Below are 17,217 nucleotides of genomic sequence, written 5' to 3'. Positions count from 1 at the left end.
GAGCTTCCCTTCCCCTTTCTAACTCCAGTATTTTGACTATACTCACTCCTTTTTTTCTTTTCTTTTCTTTTCTCTTCTCTTCTCTTCTCTTCTTTTCTTTTCCTGGTCTTCCTCTCTTGGGTCCACTCTCTCGCCCTCTTCTCTTGGTCTCCTTTGCCCTGTCTCTCTTTGTCCACCTCTCTTGCCCTCCACTTCTTCTCATGGCCCCATCCAGTTGGCTGGCCATGGTCCAGTTTCTCTCTGTGCTGGACTCTTCCAGATGTCTCAGACTATACTCTCCCTCATATTGTAAACACTTTCCTCTCAACTATACCTTGGAGTGGTTATGTCCTCAGTTTATACAAATACAGTAAGATAAAGCAAGCTGTCACAACCAAATTGAACAACGCACACCAATAAAAGGAAAAGAACCCAAGAGAAGGCACAAGAATCAGAGACTCACTTGTTTGCATGCTCAGCATGTTAACTGGAAGCCATAATGTATATACCCAGAGGACCTGGCGCAGACCCTTGCAGGTCCTGTGCATATAAATTTAGAGGATCTTGTTTCCTAGGTGTCCTCCACCCCCTCTGGCTCTTAAACTCTTTCTGCTTCTCTTCTTTAGGGTTCCCTGTGCTTTGAGGGGAGGGATTTGATGGAGGGATTTGATGGAGACATCTCGTCTAGGGCTGAGTATCGCAATGTCTCACTCCTCACAATGTCTGGCTGTGAGTCTCTGTATTTGTTCCCATCTGCTGCAGCAGGAAGCGTCTATGGTGATGGCGGAGCAAGGTGCTAACTAAGCTATGAGTGTAGCATAATGTCGATCTGAGTCATTTTATTGCTACTTTTTTTTTTTTTAAAGAACAGTAGTAATTGGTTTTCCCTAGGCTATTTATTCTCAGGTTCTTGGTCACCCAAACAGTGTTGGGTATGGGATCGATCTTGTGGAGTGAGCCTTACCTCAAATCAGATCGTGGTTGGCTGCCCCAGCAAGCTTTGTGCCACCCCTGCACTAGCATATCTCTCAGGCAGACACCATTGTCCATCCAAGAGTTTGTGGTTGGATTAGTGTTTACATTTTTTTCCACAAAACCAACTTTTACTTATTTAAAGTTTTTTTTTTTTAACTAAGGACTTTTGATTCATTTGAAATGATATTTTTCTCCAGCTCTCAAGGCCTAAATTTTGCTAGCTCCGCCATCCTAGTACTTGAAAGGTACCTGCAAAGAGGTTCTAATAGGAGGTAAAATGTGAAATATGGTGTTTTCTTCCAGGGCAAAGGAATTTGGGTGTATGGATCTGTTAGCTCCGGGGCTGCAGGGCCTGCAGCTCACATTCACAATCAGAACGGGCACACCAGCACCAGGGAACACCGCCTCTTGCCTCCTCCTTGGTCTTCTGTCTTCATCACTGTTCTATTGCTGTGAAGAGACACCACGACCAAGGCAATTCTTACAAAAGAAAGCATTTAATTGAGGGCTTGCTTACAGTTTCAGAGGTTTAGTGCTATCTTCGTGGTGGGAAGCATGTCAGAACGCAGACAGGTACTGGAGCAGTAACCTGATCCATATGGAGAGGGGGCGGGGAGGGAGAGGAGAGAAAGGGGGGAGGGGAGAGAGAGACAGAGACAGAGAGAGACAAAGAGACAGAGAGAGACTGACTGGGCCCAGCATGGGCTTTTGAAACCTCAAAGCCCACCCCCAGAGACATACTTCTTCCAAGAAGGCCACACCTCCTAATCCTTCTAATCCTATCAAAGACTTTCATACACTGCTGACTAAGCATTCAAACATATGAGCATATGGGGCCGTTCTTATTTAAACCACCAGACTTGCTAAGTAACTGCACCACTGACTGCTACCCCTAGCACAATGTTTTTTATGAGTTTATTTTTCTCAAAATGAAATGCTATATTTTAAATATCAAAATCATGAAATCTAATTATTGACATCCTTTTAATTTTGATAGGTGGGTTACAATGAAGTATTTCTGTCCTGTGTAGACATTAAAGGCATAGGAATGTTGATAATGACTTGTTTTAGATTTCTAGATTTGTTCTGGAAATGCACCAAGTGGAGAGTGCAAAAATAGAGCATGCATTTATTTCTTAGAGCTGGCCAGCCGACCTGTCATTTCAGGTTTAATCTGGGAATCTGACCAGAACAATACTTTAAAAAAATTATTTTTGGAAAAAAAGTTTGCCATGGTGTTTAATTTCTAAAATGTATTGTTTTTCAATTAATTGTACATTTAATTGTACTTTGAAACTCAATATATTTTGGAGGTTATTTTTAGATTATAATATTATTATATCATTTTCCCTTTCTTTCTCTCCCTCCAAACCTTCCCAAATACCTGCGCTGTTCTTTTGCAAATTTATGACCTCTTTTTTCATGCTGGATTTTTGTGAATCATACTATTTGCTGAAGTGAGTTTAAAGCAGTGATCACTTCACATGGAACCAATTTCCTGTAAAACAACTGGGTGAAAATTAGGAATGTTTAGACGGAGTTTAGTGATAGCAGCATCAAAGGAAGAGCAAGCTCTTTCTGTACTTCAGAATGGTTATGGCATAGCCTGCCTCACTATGTCAGGCCGTGAGGGTCGACAAAATACAGTTCTTGTCATTATTAAAAATTTAGAATAGAAATAGCTCCTTATCTTATGCCTAGCATTGTCTTGAGAACTGTGCAAATACGAATTTGTATGCATGGGTGAGTGTGTTTGTCCATGTATGTGTATGTTTGTGAAGGCCAGAAGTCAACTTTAGATGGTCCTCAGAAACCAACTTCTTTTGATGATGCTATTGATAGTGATGGTGATTGTGTGTGTGTGTGTGTGTGTGTGTGCCTTTACATGAGTCCTGAACACACTGTTCACACATGTGCATGCACATGGAATCTTAAAAATATTTTTCCTTACCAAGCTGTCTCTTCAGCCCCATGTCATCATTTCATAATTAAAAAAAAACCATAGAGTTCAGTGTGTCATCTTAAAATAAGCTTTCAAATAGCATTGCAAAGCTATTCATTCATTATTTCATGCTGTATCTGTCACTGCTCTTGATAGCATTGCTTGTCATTTATTACTAGCAGTAAAAAAAAAATTCCTTCAAAACTGTCTTTCAGTTATCTGAAAATACGTGTTTGCTAAATAAAATATTCACTGTAGCTTGAGCAATATATTATGGACTCATCTTTTCAATAGATATCAGTTGGATCAGTTGGGTTTTTGTTTTGCTGTGTGTGTGTGTGTGTGTGTGTGTGTGTGTGTGTGTGTGTGTGTGTGTATGTGTGTGTGTGTGTGTATGTTTTGTTTTAGTTCAGAATTGTACCTAAGACTGTTCTGTATTTGCATACTATGAAAGGGTGCAGAGACAGCCAAGTGGGATGACCATGAGTCATGTCATGTTGGGAAGAAGGAAGAGCTGTCATTGACATATACATTATAAAGGAGCTCAGAGAACGGCTGAGTTCATCACACCTCTCCATTAATACCACTTTCTATTTACACCTGGGGCCAATATTTGTATATCTGTGTTTATAATCTATATGTGCACGTGAAAACATCCACTCACTCTGTGTACTTTGGGAAGTGTCTGACTGTCACTGACAGGGTGTTTGCAAAGTCAGTGATAGCACATGACATTTTACCAAGTGATTAATTTCTGTTGGCTCAACACACTAGTTTAGTTACATAAACTAGTTACTCATGCTCAGAAGTGCAGAATCCCTAGATAGATTTGGGATTTATCTCTTTTTTCACTCAAACTATTCTACTCATTTAATAAAATGAATGGATTATGTCCCATAAACAAAAAGGAAAACCTTTTAAAAAGTCTTATACTCTTAATCTTTTAGAGCAAATTAAGTCCTTTAAAAGGATGCTTTAGTTGGGTCTCTTTGCCAGTAATCTATAGGTTTAAATTCATCATTCTCCTTTCACCCTATATTTTAAAAGATGATTCTTAGTCCATGGAATTAGATCACTTCAGTTTGATTTATACTGCTGTACTAAAACATGTACAAGTGAAAATTTACTTGTCTTTAACTGTCTTATTTTCAAATTAATCACTTACTGTATACAGTGAGGACACCAATGTTTTATTACTGACTTTGATCTCTAGATAAAATGTTGATACTGTATATTGATGTAATTATTTGCCCTTAAAACCAAGTAAAAATGTATGAACTTTAACATCTTTTGCACATTCTTTATCCCTTCTGCCACACTTCATTTAGGCCGTGTGTCTGGTCCGTTTTCATGGGTCAGTAGCAGAGTAAGGCACTGTGTGTTCCAACCAGCACCAAGCCATAGCAATAGCTATAAGTGTATGCCCAGCATTTTGCCTTACCCTGGTATCGAAGATGCATGCATGTACAACACAAATGTCTGGCTCTCCGGAAATTCACAGTTAAGACTGGAAATGCACTGTCAAAAAGATAACAGACTCTATTGCTTAGTGGTTTTGTGAGTATTATGTTAGCTCTCACAACACTTAGTAAGGTTAATTGTTGGAGAAACAGAATCTTAGAGGTAAGAAGTAGCCAGAGATTTAAGGTCAGTTACATAGCAGAGTTAGGACGCTGCTTTCACATGGCGACGCTGTACATCTGCACCATAGGAAACGTCGTGCATGCTACACCAAGGAAGGCATAAAAAAAGGGTGCTCTGCTCTCTTTCAGAGTGCCAGAAGATTTGGAGAGTAACCCAAGATATGGAAAAAGCCAAGAACTACCACTTTAGGTTTTGTCTGTTTAGATCTTATACTATTGGTTAAAAAAAAAAAAAAAGAAAAAATATATATGATAATAGGAAGTAACTACACTTCGTTTGCCATTGTTCCTTAATTTTCTCTGTGAAAGATTTTCTTAAAAGTTGTATATTATAGCTGGGGAAACCTACATATAATTGTGAAGTGTTCTTGATGAATTTTCCTGTTTCATATCTACCAATAGAACAATTGTGCACTGTGTGAGATTCTTTTTAAGTTAGGCTACTTAATTTTAATTCAGTTAAATTTACATTTCTGAGATTAAAATTGTAGTAAGGGTTAATTTCAGAATGAATATTAAAATCCCATGTTACTATTTGTATTTTCAAAAAAAGCATTTAAAATTTTCATGCTATGAAACATGGATGGGAGCCTTAGAGGCCATTCACTGTCATAATTAACACAACAACTATAAATAAGTAAACAAGTGCCAGCAGTGCATGTGTATTCGATATATTATTGATATTCACCCAGCAATTATCATATGTAAATATCTGCTTTGTTTCGTGTTGTCTTTAACCACTCTCAGTACTTAAAGGCCTCTATGTACTGCCCTCAATTGAACAGATATGTGCTGTCCAGGCTATCTGCATCTTGAAGAGGATGTCCAGGGGCCTATGGAGGTTGTATTTCTCACTCTAGTCTGCTCTGGAGAGAAAGGACAATGAAAACTATTATTTAAAAGGACCTTAAACATGGCATAGCAATATGTGTTTACTTTAATATTTATACTGTTAGTCTTAATTCTGATCCTTCAACCAACAATTATACTGCAAGTTATGAAAACTGTATTTATTATTAAATTGTTAGAACTTCTTGGCACTTGGTTATGCTTAAGGGCATCATCATACTTAGACAAGGAATATTTTTTGGCGAACATTAATGTTATCAGGGGCTACTGAGTGGACTCCAAGCACATGTCCGCTGCTGCACTTGATGGTTAGTGCAGTGAGGACCTATGCTAGGTATGTGTGACTAACTGACAAACTACCCTCACCGAGCACCTACTCCGCAGTGTTTGAGAATGTGTGTGTGCATTTCTGTGAGAGAATGTGCTGTTAATATTTTTATATGGGCAACATTTTAAATTTTTTATTTTTGAGATTATAATATAATTACATTTCTCCTTTTTCTTTCCTCCCTCCAAATCCTCCCATATACACTTACCTACCCTCTTTCAAATTTGTGGCCTCTTTATTTCACTGTAAGTGTATGCACATATGTATATACACACATACATATATTCTTAAATATGATGTGCTCCGTGTTTATAATGTTTCTTGTATGAGTGTTTTCAGGGCTACCTTTTGGCACTGAGCAACCAACTGGGGTACTCTTCCCTTGAGAAGACCACCTTTCCCACTCCCAGCTTTACTCTGTTGCCTGTAGTTGTTTGTGTAGAATTGGGGCTTCTTTGGCTTTTTTTGCAAGTCTATTGTTAATATTTTTGTTCAACTCATGTTTGGGGCAGTCCTGTTGGTGAGACTTTATGGGTGTAGCTTCTGATATTACTAAGGAGACACAGTCTCACTGCAAACTCACTGATCCCCTGGCTCCTACAATCTTTCTGCCTGCCTCTGCTGCAACGTTTCCTGAGCCTTAGGTGCGGGAGTGTCTTGTGGATGCATCCATTGGCTGGGCTCCACAGCTCTGCATTTTGTTTGGTTGTAGTTTTCTGTACTGATCCCCATCTGCTGAAAAGCGAGGTTTCCTTATGAGGGGTGAGAACTCCGCGCATCTGTGGTCATAAGGACAAGCGTTCAGAGATTGTTGTGCTGGCTTAGTAACTCAGTGGTGGTGGGTTCTCCTCTAATAGCCGTGCCTTTACTAGCACTGGTAGTACTAGGCACGGCTTCTGTTTGATTGCGTGGGTTTTAACAATCAGAGACTGTTGGTTACACTACCACACCTTAGGCTTATTGTGCCATGCTCATGGCTGCTGTGGTTCTTAGACAGCAGACCTGGCTGAGACTGGATGTGCTTCCCTTTGGAAGCTTCTGTGATGCCTTCTGATACTAAGAGAGCTAGTCCTCAGGGAGGTTTTCAGGTTTGTTCCAGATCAGGGGCCTCTTGGCTCTGTTTTTGAAGTGCGTGATCCCTTCATCAATTAGGGCTTGCCTTCCACCTTTGGAGGTAACAAAAGGCAATTGCAAGAGGTTGTAAGTTCTGAGAGTCTCTTGGACAGCCCTGGCCAACACCTAAAAGAAGGCTTCTCATGACTGGTGCTGGGGTTTTTATTAGGTGGTCTTTGGCTCTTGGAGGAAACATTGTCAGCCCAGATGATAAAATTGTATTAATCACACACACACACACATACACGCACACAGAATTATATGTATTACATGGTTTTCTTTTAGGTAAATTATTATTTGTATAACTCCTATTTCTATTTTAGACATGGTCATTATTTTACCTAATTTCCTCATTTTTGTATTTATGGGTACTTTTTAATGTTATAAAACAAATGAAAAATATAACATTTGAAATTTTTAAATTTCAGTTTATTGATGGTCGACTGGCAAAGCTTAATGCAGGAAGGGGTTTCTCTGATCTATTCGAAGAAGAGATCACTTCGGGTGGCTTCTGTGGAGGTAAAGATAATTTTGTGTGTGATTATCCATTTTCTAGGCAACATCTGATTTTTATGTCTGTCTCTTATATCTGTATTTTATAAACAATTATTTTTCTCCTAAGTACATAATGTTTTATGTCCAATTTTCATCTTACATACGCTGTGCTATGGCCTCATTTTTGTAATCTTATCAAGGCAGGAAGGGTTGTCCCATAAATTGGTAGTTATGGTCTCTAATAATCTCTTCGTATTACTGAAAATAAATAACAGAAACTCGAGTAACTTAAGTTCTTTACCCTTTCCCATGGAACGGTAGTTTCTGCAAGAAAGTGATGAGTGACGGGTGTGACTGAGACTCTGGTGGAAATAGCGTGCACTGCAGTGGGTGCAGCAGGAATCCCGGGGTGCCCGTGTGCATTCTCCAAGTTTCAGTAAGTGTTATGTAGGGATCTTTACAACTCTTAATCTACAGATACTGTAGGATTAGCAAAGTTTTACGTTGAACACTTCTCAACTAGAATGTCTTGCAAAGGTCAATATCCAGTGTTGTGATTGTCTAGGAAGGAGCGAGTTATGAGCTGACACGCTGTCAGCGATGCTCTGCTGTACACCCCTGCCATGCAGAGAGCTTTCCTTCAGTCCTCTGTGTCTCTTTAGCAGGACAGCTGAGCACACACTGTGCCCTGCTCTGTATCTTGTGAGAGCCAAGCGAACAACATGTCTGCCCTCTCTGTCTTGGGATGTTCATTTTGACCTCTTTGCTGGCTTGCTTTGAGAGCCAGGTATTAGTCTATGTTTGAATAAGTAGTCACTAGAATTGAGGACATGGAAAGTAATAATATCTGCCATAAAGCATAGAAATAAATGGGTGAAGAGATTTGCTTATTCCGAGAAGAGCAGTGAGCCTGGCGGCCACAGGGCTTCACCCGACACGGGCGGCACTGAGCTGGGGAAAGTTGGCCTGTCTGACTCAGCGCGGAGCTGAACGTGCCTGCATTCAGCTCCCAGTCCTCAGCGCATGGGCAGAAATTCAGCTTCAATGGAACTTTTGTGTTAAAATGACGCCTTTTCACTTTTCAACTCAGACAAGCAAAATATTGTCAGCTTATGGACAAATTGCTTGAGGCATCTACTCAGTATTTACATAACTGCTGTCTCATTATCTTTATGACCCGTGGGGCTGGTAGCTTTTGTAGAATTGAAGATGACATCTTGTGACAGTAATAGGGTAGAGCTGTGATCCTTTTGTACAGTTAAATTCTGTAGTAATAACCGCTAGTCCAGAAACCACAGAAATAAAGGAGAGATGCAGGGTCACTAGTACATAAGGATAGCTAGTTTATTTTATGTTTATTAGTGAGTAGTGTCGTACTCACTAAGAATAGTAGTGTGATCGTGAATACGATGGCTTTCATAGTCCCTCAGAGCAGGGAGTAATACTTGGTCAGCATCTGACTTGGAAAGTTCTCACTTAATTCCAGCTACTTATTAATTAGTATTGTAATTAAAATGGTTCCCAACTCCCAACTCTTATCTGCGGGAGCCGATTCCACAGTTTCAATCTCAGAGTATCAGAGAGTGTTTTTAAGATTATGCCAGTCAAGTGTCGTTTTTATTTGCATTTTAGATTGTCTTAGAAATACACAGAGAATGTTCTTAGAAGAAAATGCTTGATTCATTAGGATTTGAAATTGAAACGGTATTAGGAGTTCATCATTTTTCTTCCTTTTTATCTGGTGTTGTTTCGCCTCTTGTTTAGGAAAGACGTTGCATCCCTTTATAAGGCAACTCCACTTGAACTTTTTATGTTTAAGTATATTTTAGGAATCATCTGTGGCAGTAGGTTTCCCTGTGGCATTTTCAGAAGTCTCTAGTGTAAGTTATTTCTCCCCATGCTCCTTCCTCGCCCTGCTCTCTAATTCACGCCCCACGTAACTCTTCCCTTTGCCCTCCCCCTCCTCCCCGCATGGGCTCTCACCCTCCCTCCCTGGATACCCACTCATCCAGCCCTTACGACACTCCGGACTTGGATTCTTCTCAGAGCCCCAAGTCTAAGCCCCGCCTTGCTTTAGAAGGTAACCACTTTTGAAACCAGGCAAGGGGAGGGCCTGTTTAACTTTATCTCTTTTGTTCCATTATTAAGGAATCCTAGAGGTGGCATTTCGGCATTGACGAAACAATGACCCAGGATTTAAAATACCTGATTCTTAAATTTGTTGGTTGCTAATGGAACTAGTCGTTCATGGGATGGCTCTTCACCCTTAGAGGTCAAGGCCACAGCCAGAGAGCTTGTCTTTCTCATTGGTACTGCCTGTTTTGCATACTTTACAGTGGGGAAATGCAGCCCAGACATTGTACAGTAGATGAAAATATCTCATGACCTATAAAAATCTGAAGATGAACTTATACCTCATAATTTTAAGTAATGTGTTTAACTTCCTTCTATAGCTGCCATGGGGTTTTTACCACATAACTGTTTTCTGTTTGTAGTTAATATGTTAGTATTTTTTTCTGTGTTGACCATTTTTTTTAAATCTTAGGTTGTTACCATTCTGTTCTATTTTTACTTCTGCTTTCTTAAATTCATTTTTGAGAAACAAACACTGTATGTTATAATTGTAAATAGTGTACAACTCCTAAGTGAATACTTTCTATGCAGTCATTATAATGCTCTTTTTATTTTTTAAACTCTACTTTATTTGGGCTGTTTGGGCCTCAACTCCCTTCCAACCTCCCATCCCAACCCTACGTAGAAGAGAGAAGATTACAGGGGAGAGGGGGCCTTTTACTTCTCAGGCTATTTAGGGTCAAAGGGTCTTTGGGTCTACACCAATCTCCATCAACAGCAGGTTCAGCCAGCAGTCTCCTGCAGGCTGCACACCTCGAAGCATTTCTCTCCTTCTGCCTGGTCCAAACTGACACAGCATCCATCTCTGGTCTCTTCAAACTGCTACAAGCCACTCCAAATTCTCTCTGAGCGCTCATTTATATCCTCAGAGCCCCAGACCACGCCCCTCTCCATGCTGCAGAAGGAAGGCCTTACCAGCTGGCAAAAGCCATGCCCCCCATGAGACAATTAACAGCTGTGGGCAAACTAAAACACAAACTGAAATCCCACACTTGGGATTAAAACAAAAACACATTTACATAATCTAACTCAGTTTATATAGGAACGAAACTTCATTATAAGCCACATGTGAGGAAGAATTAGCAGGTAGGAACTGAGGGAAGCGGTGCCCGCCAGTGATCCCAGCTTTCGGGAAGCAGAAGCAGGAAGACCAGGAGCCAATGACCTTCCTCAGTTTGTAGTGAGTTTGAGACCAGCTTGGGATAGATTGGATCCTGTCTCAAAGGTTAAAAAAAAAAAGGTAAAGAATATCTAAGTGAAAGATGTGTTTTTGTTGTTAGTAAATTAAAATTCACTTAAAAATAAAAATAAATTGATAGGATATACAATGGAAATACACATCTGAATCTTTGAGGGTCAACCATAATGTTGTTTGACCCTGGATATTCTTCTCTACTAAAAAGGAACAAATGCAACAAGCAAGAGATCTTTATTTCAATAAAGTAGTTTCTTGGCTTCTCTTTTAAGTGAGGGAAAGATGTAAAGGATAAAATTAATTCAGAACCAGACACTTTTCAGTGCCCAGTTTTTGATAATGTTTCAAAAATAGCAAGAAGCTCCTAGGCTGAGGAATGGGATTCAGTTTTGAGTTTGCTGACTGTGTCAGACAGGCCGTTCTAGGATTGGCTCACAGCAGCAAGGTGATGGCAGTGTTTGCACTAGTCACCTTTATAATTTTGTAGATTATTTAAGCATTGTAAAATTTAAAAAGTAGTTTAAAATCATAACTGGAATCAGTTGGCATGAATGACTATGCCAGATGTGTATTTCTTTCTTTTTCTAAGTGTGTGTGTGTGTGTGTGTGTGTGTGTGTGTGTGTGTGTTTGTGTATTTGGCTGCATGTGTGTATGTGCACCACATTCTTCCTTGTGCCCATAGAGGCCAGAAGAAGCTGTTAGATTCCTAGATTTACAGTTGTAGGTAGTTGTGAGTCACCATGTGGATACTGGCAATTGATCCTGGATTTGCTGCATGAACAAGTATTGTTAGCTGCTCAGCCATCTCTTCAGCACCAAATGTGTTTTTCTTTTGGTTAATAATATCATTTCATTGACCAAACAATGTTATCTATAAGTGAACATGTTTTAACAGTTTTGGGAGCATGTTTGTATAGCTCTGGGGTCTGGGTACATATCATACCTGTGGATGAGGAGGCCAAAAGAAATCCTTGGGCATTATTCCTCACTTAACATACACCTTGGTTTTTGAGACAGGGTCTTTCAGTGGCCTGTGTCTTGCAGAGGAGCATGTCTATGTCTACCACCTCATCACTAGAATTATATGTGTGTGCCACCACATCTCGCTTTTTTATTGGGAACAAACTCAGGTCCTCATGTTTGCACAGCAAGTATTTTACCCAGTGAGCATCTCCCTAGCCTGAACTGTCAGATTTCACTAGAAGTAATTCTGTTAGACCAGCTTGTTCATATTCATGACATTTCCTTTCTTCATATTTCCTTCCAGCGATATCTTTTACATTTAGAAAGTTAGAAAATATTTCCAGACACAAAACTGTCATTTAATTACATTAAAATACAAGTACCAGGGCTGGAGCGATGGCTCAGTAAGAGCACTATCTGATTTTCCAGAGGTCCTGAGTTCAATTCCCAGCAACCACATGGTGGCTTACAACCATCTATATTGGGGTCTGCTGACTTCTTCTGACATGTAGGCATACATGCAGATAGAGCACTCATGTATGTAAATTATTAATCTAAAATTATAAAAGTACCTATTAGTGTGCACTACTATTTAAAAAATACAAAACAATCTTTTTTTGTCCTCAAGGTTTTCTGCATTTCCAAGTTTCCCTTTTCCTTCATTCTTCTTCATACTTGAAATGTTTTAAGTGAACTTAACTATGTAAAACATATTTTTTCAAACAATAGACATAAAACGTTGAAAAAATTTTGAAATGCACATACATGTTGAATTTCAAGAGGTAATGTTTTCCACTGAGAAGCAAGTATTAAAATGAGAGAACATGGGAAGCATGTATTGTACATGCGAATGAAGAGCAGTGCTTGCGAGGCGCGAGTGCTGAGGCTTTGTGCGGTGCACTCGCATTCTAGGAAAGTGGCCACGGGGTGCTGCGCTGCCGCCTCTGCGCATGCTGTGGCTTCCACTGTCACCTTTTAGCAGCTGTCCTGGCATCCCATTTTTCTGTGTTCCAGGGAGCCCAAAGTCGTATCAACAGTGGGTGCACACAGTCAAGGTAAGCATATGCCTTTTCTTTCTTCCTTTTTCAGTCTAGAAAGTGCAGAGGAATGTTCAGAGAAAGTATTCTGTCTACATTTAACACTTTAATGTGAAATGTGTATATTTTACCACACATTAAATCTTTTTTGTTTATGCTTTGTTGATAATTGTAAAGGAAATTGAAAACGAAAATGTTTACTTCAGAAGTAAAAGTCTTACTCAAAGCCAGCGTTTGCCTGTGTTTTGTACTAAACTTCAGAACACCAATGTGACAATGTGACACAATCGGGAAGAGGAAACCTCAACTGAGGGAATACCTCTACCATATTGGCCTGTGGGCGTGGCTGTGTGACATTGCCCACTGTGGGCAGTGCTACCCTGAGGAGGTGGTCCTGGCAGGTTGAGGAAGGGCAGCTGAGTATGAGCTTGGAAGGGAGCCAGTGAGCAGCAGCCTCCTTCGGGCTCCTGCATGAGCTCTGGCGCTGGCTTCCTGTGGTGAGGGACTCTAACCTGTATGATGTAATAAATCCTTTCTCCTGAAGTTGATTTTCATCAGTGTCACAACAACAGAAATCAAACAAAGAACCAGGGTGCAGTGGTACGATTGGATGGGGATTTTACTATGTTTTTTTTTTTAACATGAAAAAAAAAAACTCCCACAGATTCTTTATTGCCCAATATCAAGCCAGCTGGTAAACATCATGTTCTCTTTATTGAGAAACTTTAAGTTTATATTCAATATTGCCTATATCATTCTTCTACCTAAGTTTCAATGGTGAAATGACCCCTAACTGACGCTTTACACCAGCTAAGAGAGCAGAGCAGAACATCTAAACCCCGTTTAAAATTATTATAGAGTTTAAAATCTTAAAAACACAGGACATGACTTTACAGGTCTTTAACTTTTCTGCATTCCTAACAGTGCTTCAACTTTTCAGGACAGTTTGCCCACAAGTCTTTAAAAATGGTTCTCTTCTTTCAGAAAGGAGGTGCATTGTTCAATACAGCAGTGACCAAAGCAACTCCTGCTGTGCGGACTGCGTACAAATTTGTAAGTTTCCTCTCTGAATTTCAGACTTTGCTGATAAAATTACACAAATGGTGTGTGTGTGTGTGTGTCTGTGTGTGTGTGTGTGTGTGTGCGCGCGCGTGCATGTGTTTTTGTTTTCTTTTATTAAATGGAATTTTTATTTACTTAAAGTCAGTCTATAATTATTTTGGACACTCTCTTTATACCTGAGCATTGTATTCATATCACTCTCCTCCTCCTTCCTTTAGATCCTCTGTTGTCACTTTCCTCAAATTCATGTCCTCCTCTTCTTAAAGTATAATTGTTACATATATGTGTATGTATGTACGGTTCTTAGAGTATATATGTACATGAGGTCTGGATGCAACCCGTTGAGGGCATTTAGAGTTGCTCAGGTATCCAGGAATAAGCTCTTAGGGTTGGCTTACCCATCAGGCACTTCATTCCCAGAGAAGACAGAGTCTCTCCCTCTCTCAGCTGCCATCAATAGCTGTTAGGAATCAAGCCCTGTGAGAATTTTCCCATCCACATGACGCATCAATTGGTGTAGTCATTTTTTTAGACCTTGTTGAGATTTCCAGGGAGCAGCTTCCTGTCGTGGATAGATGTTGTCTTGGCAGCAGGTCCTCTGGCCCTGAGGACCTTTCCATGATGCTCCCTGAGTCTTAGCTATAGGGTTGGGTTGGAGATTTGTCAACAGAGCACCTCATAGTCAGTTGTTCTCTGCGTTTTGGCCAGTTGTGATGTTATAAGTTTAAGCAGGGTTTTTCACTAGAGCCTAGAGTTCATCATGGGGCTAGGTCATGGGAGCCTCATGAATCTGCCCACCTCTCCCTTCCCAGCATCGTAACACAAGTCCAGCCTCGTGTCCAGCCTTATATTTGGCTCTGGTGTTTGAAAGCAGGTCTTCACACCAGTGTGGCAAGCTCTTTACCTTTTGAGCTACTGCCACAGCTGTGTTTTCTATTTCAAAAATAAGCTTTACAAAATGTTTATAGAGTTCTTATTGAACAAAATATAGTCTGTATTAAAATAATGTTGTATGGAAAGGTATTTCCTTTATACAATCTAAAAGTATGTCCTTGTTTTATTTCAAAGTTATCAAAAAAATTGTTTAGCAATTTTTGAAGCAGTCCACAATGAGATGCTAGTTAGAAAACTGGATTAATTCCTACAGTATATTTTGAATGGTTCTTGTTTGCCATTTGCTTGGGGAGAAAATAAGCAGAACAATGTGTGATAACATCTGTTCCCTAGAAGATGCTTTAATTCCTCATGTTTCTTCAGAGATTCCTTTTGGCTTAGAGTGTAACCATGGCAAGAGCAGCAATAAACAAGTAATGAAATGCTCTCCTTAATACAACAACTAGGACCCAGGGAGACCAGCCCACCGGTGTCCCGCAGTGTTTTCTCCCATCCCTTGTAGTTTGCATATTTCTGAAAACGCGTAGCTGTTCCTTATTGCTATGTTCAAGAATTTATGCTTTGACTTTCTGTCCTTCCTCATGCTGTTCTGACTCCTGGGAGCTCTTGTTTCTTCTATACTGAACCGGTGGCACCGCTTGCTTCACCTCTGAGACTTAGTTCCCACTCTCAGGGCCCCCAACCCCCAGAAGAAAGGCCCTGTCCTTCCCTTGCTGCCCTCGCTCCCGCTCCCGTGAGAACTGTAGGATTTGTTCTGCCATTTACGTTGTCTAAGCATATTGATCTCAGATAATGAACTCCTTGAGGGACAAAATAATGGACTGGTATTCAGTGAGACCTGTTAAAATTAATGGCTATGTGTATTCCGTGCTTCTGAAGGCTTCCATAGCAATTGTGATTTTATAAGAATTCATCTTCAAATGCTTTCTCAGTAAAATATTTGTATAATTCACATAATAATCTTTACAAATGTTTAGGACTAGTTATTGTGATTTAAATTTGTGGTATGTAGCCACCCATTGTGTTGTAAATAAATGCTTTAAAAGTTATTATGTTTTTATAGCAAGAAGGCTATAACAGAATTGCTTCAGAAACAGTTCTGATGTTCTGAATTGTCTAAAATCTTGTACCTAAAATGTAAAGAAGTAATAATTTGCTTTGTAAACATCAGTCTTTAACTCATGTGGTTCTCCCATAACTTTGCTGGGAAGCCTTTCTGTACCCACCACTGCCCCAGGATACTTGTATGTATAGATCGGAAAGAGGGTGTCCCACAATGCAACAGTACAGTCTCTGAAAACAGGCTCTTGGGCTGGAGAGATGGCTCAGAGGTTAAGAGGACTGGCTGTTCTTCCGAAGGTCCTGAGTTCAATTCCCAGCAACCACATGGTTGCTCATAACCATCTGTAATGAGAACTGGTGTCCTCTTCTGGCCTGCAGGCTAACATAAATAATAAATCTAAGAAAAAGAAAAAAAAGAAAGAAAAGAAAGAGAAGAAGGAAGGAAGAAAGAAAGAAAAGAAAAGAAGGAAAGAAAGAAAAACATTTCAACAGTACACTTCAGTGAGCTCTGGCCATCTTGATGATGAGCTCCTAATAAGTTTCCTCAGGGTTACACAGTTACATTGTTCTCCCATATGTGTGTTTCACTCTACTTCCATTCACTTCTTTTTATTAACATACTAATAAAGCACACATACATATTCAGTGTCTCATGGAAAATCTGAGCACTTGAATCATAATTTTACTTTGAACCTTCTCTGCAAGGCTGTAATATCTTGACAAACTAAAAATTCTACTCTTGAAGGATTATTTCTTCAAGTAATTTCTGGCAAATTTAGGTCTTTAGGATACACTTCATTTATCTTGTGATTAAATCAATTTATCAAGAGGTTTGAAGACATGCATAAATCATTTTGTGTCATATTTTTACGCAAAGCTGATCCTTGTGAAATGTCCATATTTTGAAACTTATATGCTGAAATTCCCTTTTTTGCCCATAAATTGGAACAAACAAAACCTGCCATTTTTACTAAATGGGTATAACAGTATTTGTTTACCTATCTTCTCTATAAATGGCTATTTTTTCAAAACTATGAAATACAGTTTTATTTCAGTTATTTGTTAAACAAGCCATTTGATTGCCCACTAGCTAGAGTCACTCGGAAGAGGAGCCTCAATTGAGAAAACACCTCCATCAGACTCTCCCGTGGGCAAGTCTGGAGTCCATTATCTTGATTGATGATTGATATCTGAGGGCCTGAATCGTTGTGGGCGATGTACCCCTGTGCAGGTAGCCATGAATGGTGTAAGAAAGCAGGCTGAACATGCCGTGAGGAGATCACTTCCTGTCCTCAGGGTCCTGCTTTGCCTGAGCTCCTGCCCTGACTTCCCTGCTGGATAAACTACAAGCTCTAAGATGAAATAAGCCCTCTCCTCCCTAAGTTGCTTTGGGTCATGGTATTTTACCACAATAGAAACCCTAGTTCACCCACTGTGAGTTAGGCCCTGTGCTCCCCTTGACTTAGAGCAGAAGACATGAAAGGTACTGTAAGAAAGACACTGTCGGTGTTAAGTCACAGCCCCATTGTTTCTGTCCGTGCTTTCT

General features: G+C 39.9%; 1 protein-coding gene across 5 annotated transcripts in view; it reads left to right on the top strand.

Moving 5' to 3' along the window:
• Positions 1-17,217, top strand: part of DENND1B (DENN domain containing 1B) — a 210,436-nt gene that overhangs the window by 168,276 nt on the left and 24,943 nt on the right. For all 5 annotated transcript variants that reach the window (XM_084799269.1, XM_084799271.1, XM_084799268.1 and 2 more), the window contains 3 exons: positions 7,258-7,348; positions 12,631-12,671; positions 13,638-13,706. In XM_084799269.1, the coding sequence (XP_084655395.1) occupies positions 7,258-7,348; positions 12,631-12,671; positions 13,638-13,706 (201 nt within the window). The remainder of the gene's footprint in view (positions 1-7,257; positions 7,349-12,630; positions 12,672-13,637; positions 13,707-17,217) is intronic.

Source organism: Acomys minous (assembly GCF_964271855.1).
Source record: "Acomys minous genome assembly, chromosome: 1".
NCBI lineage: Eukaryota > Metazoa > Chordata > Mammalia > Rodentia > Muridae > Acomys > Acomys minous.
Note: the sequence above shows the minus strand (reverse complement) of the source record. Positions and strands in the feature narration are given on the sequence as shown.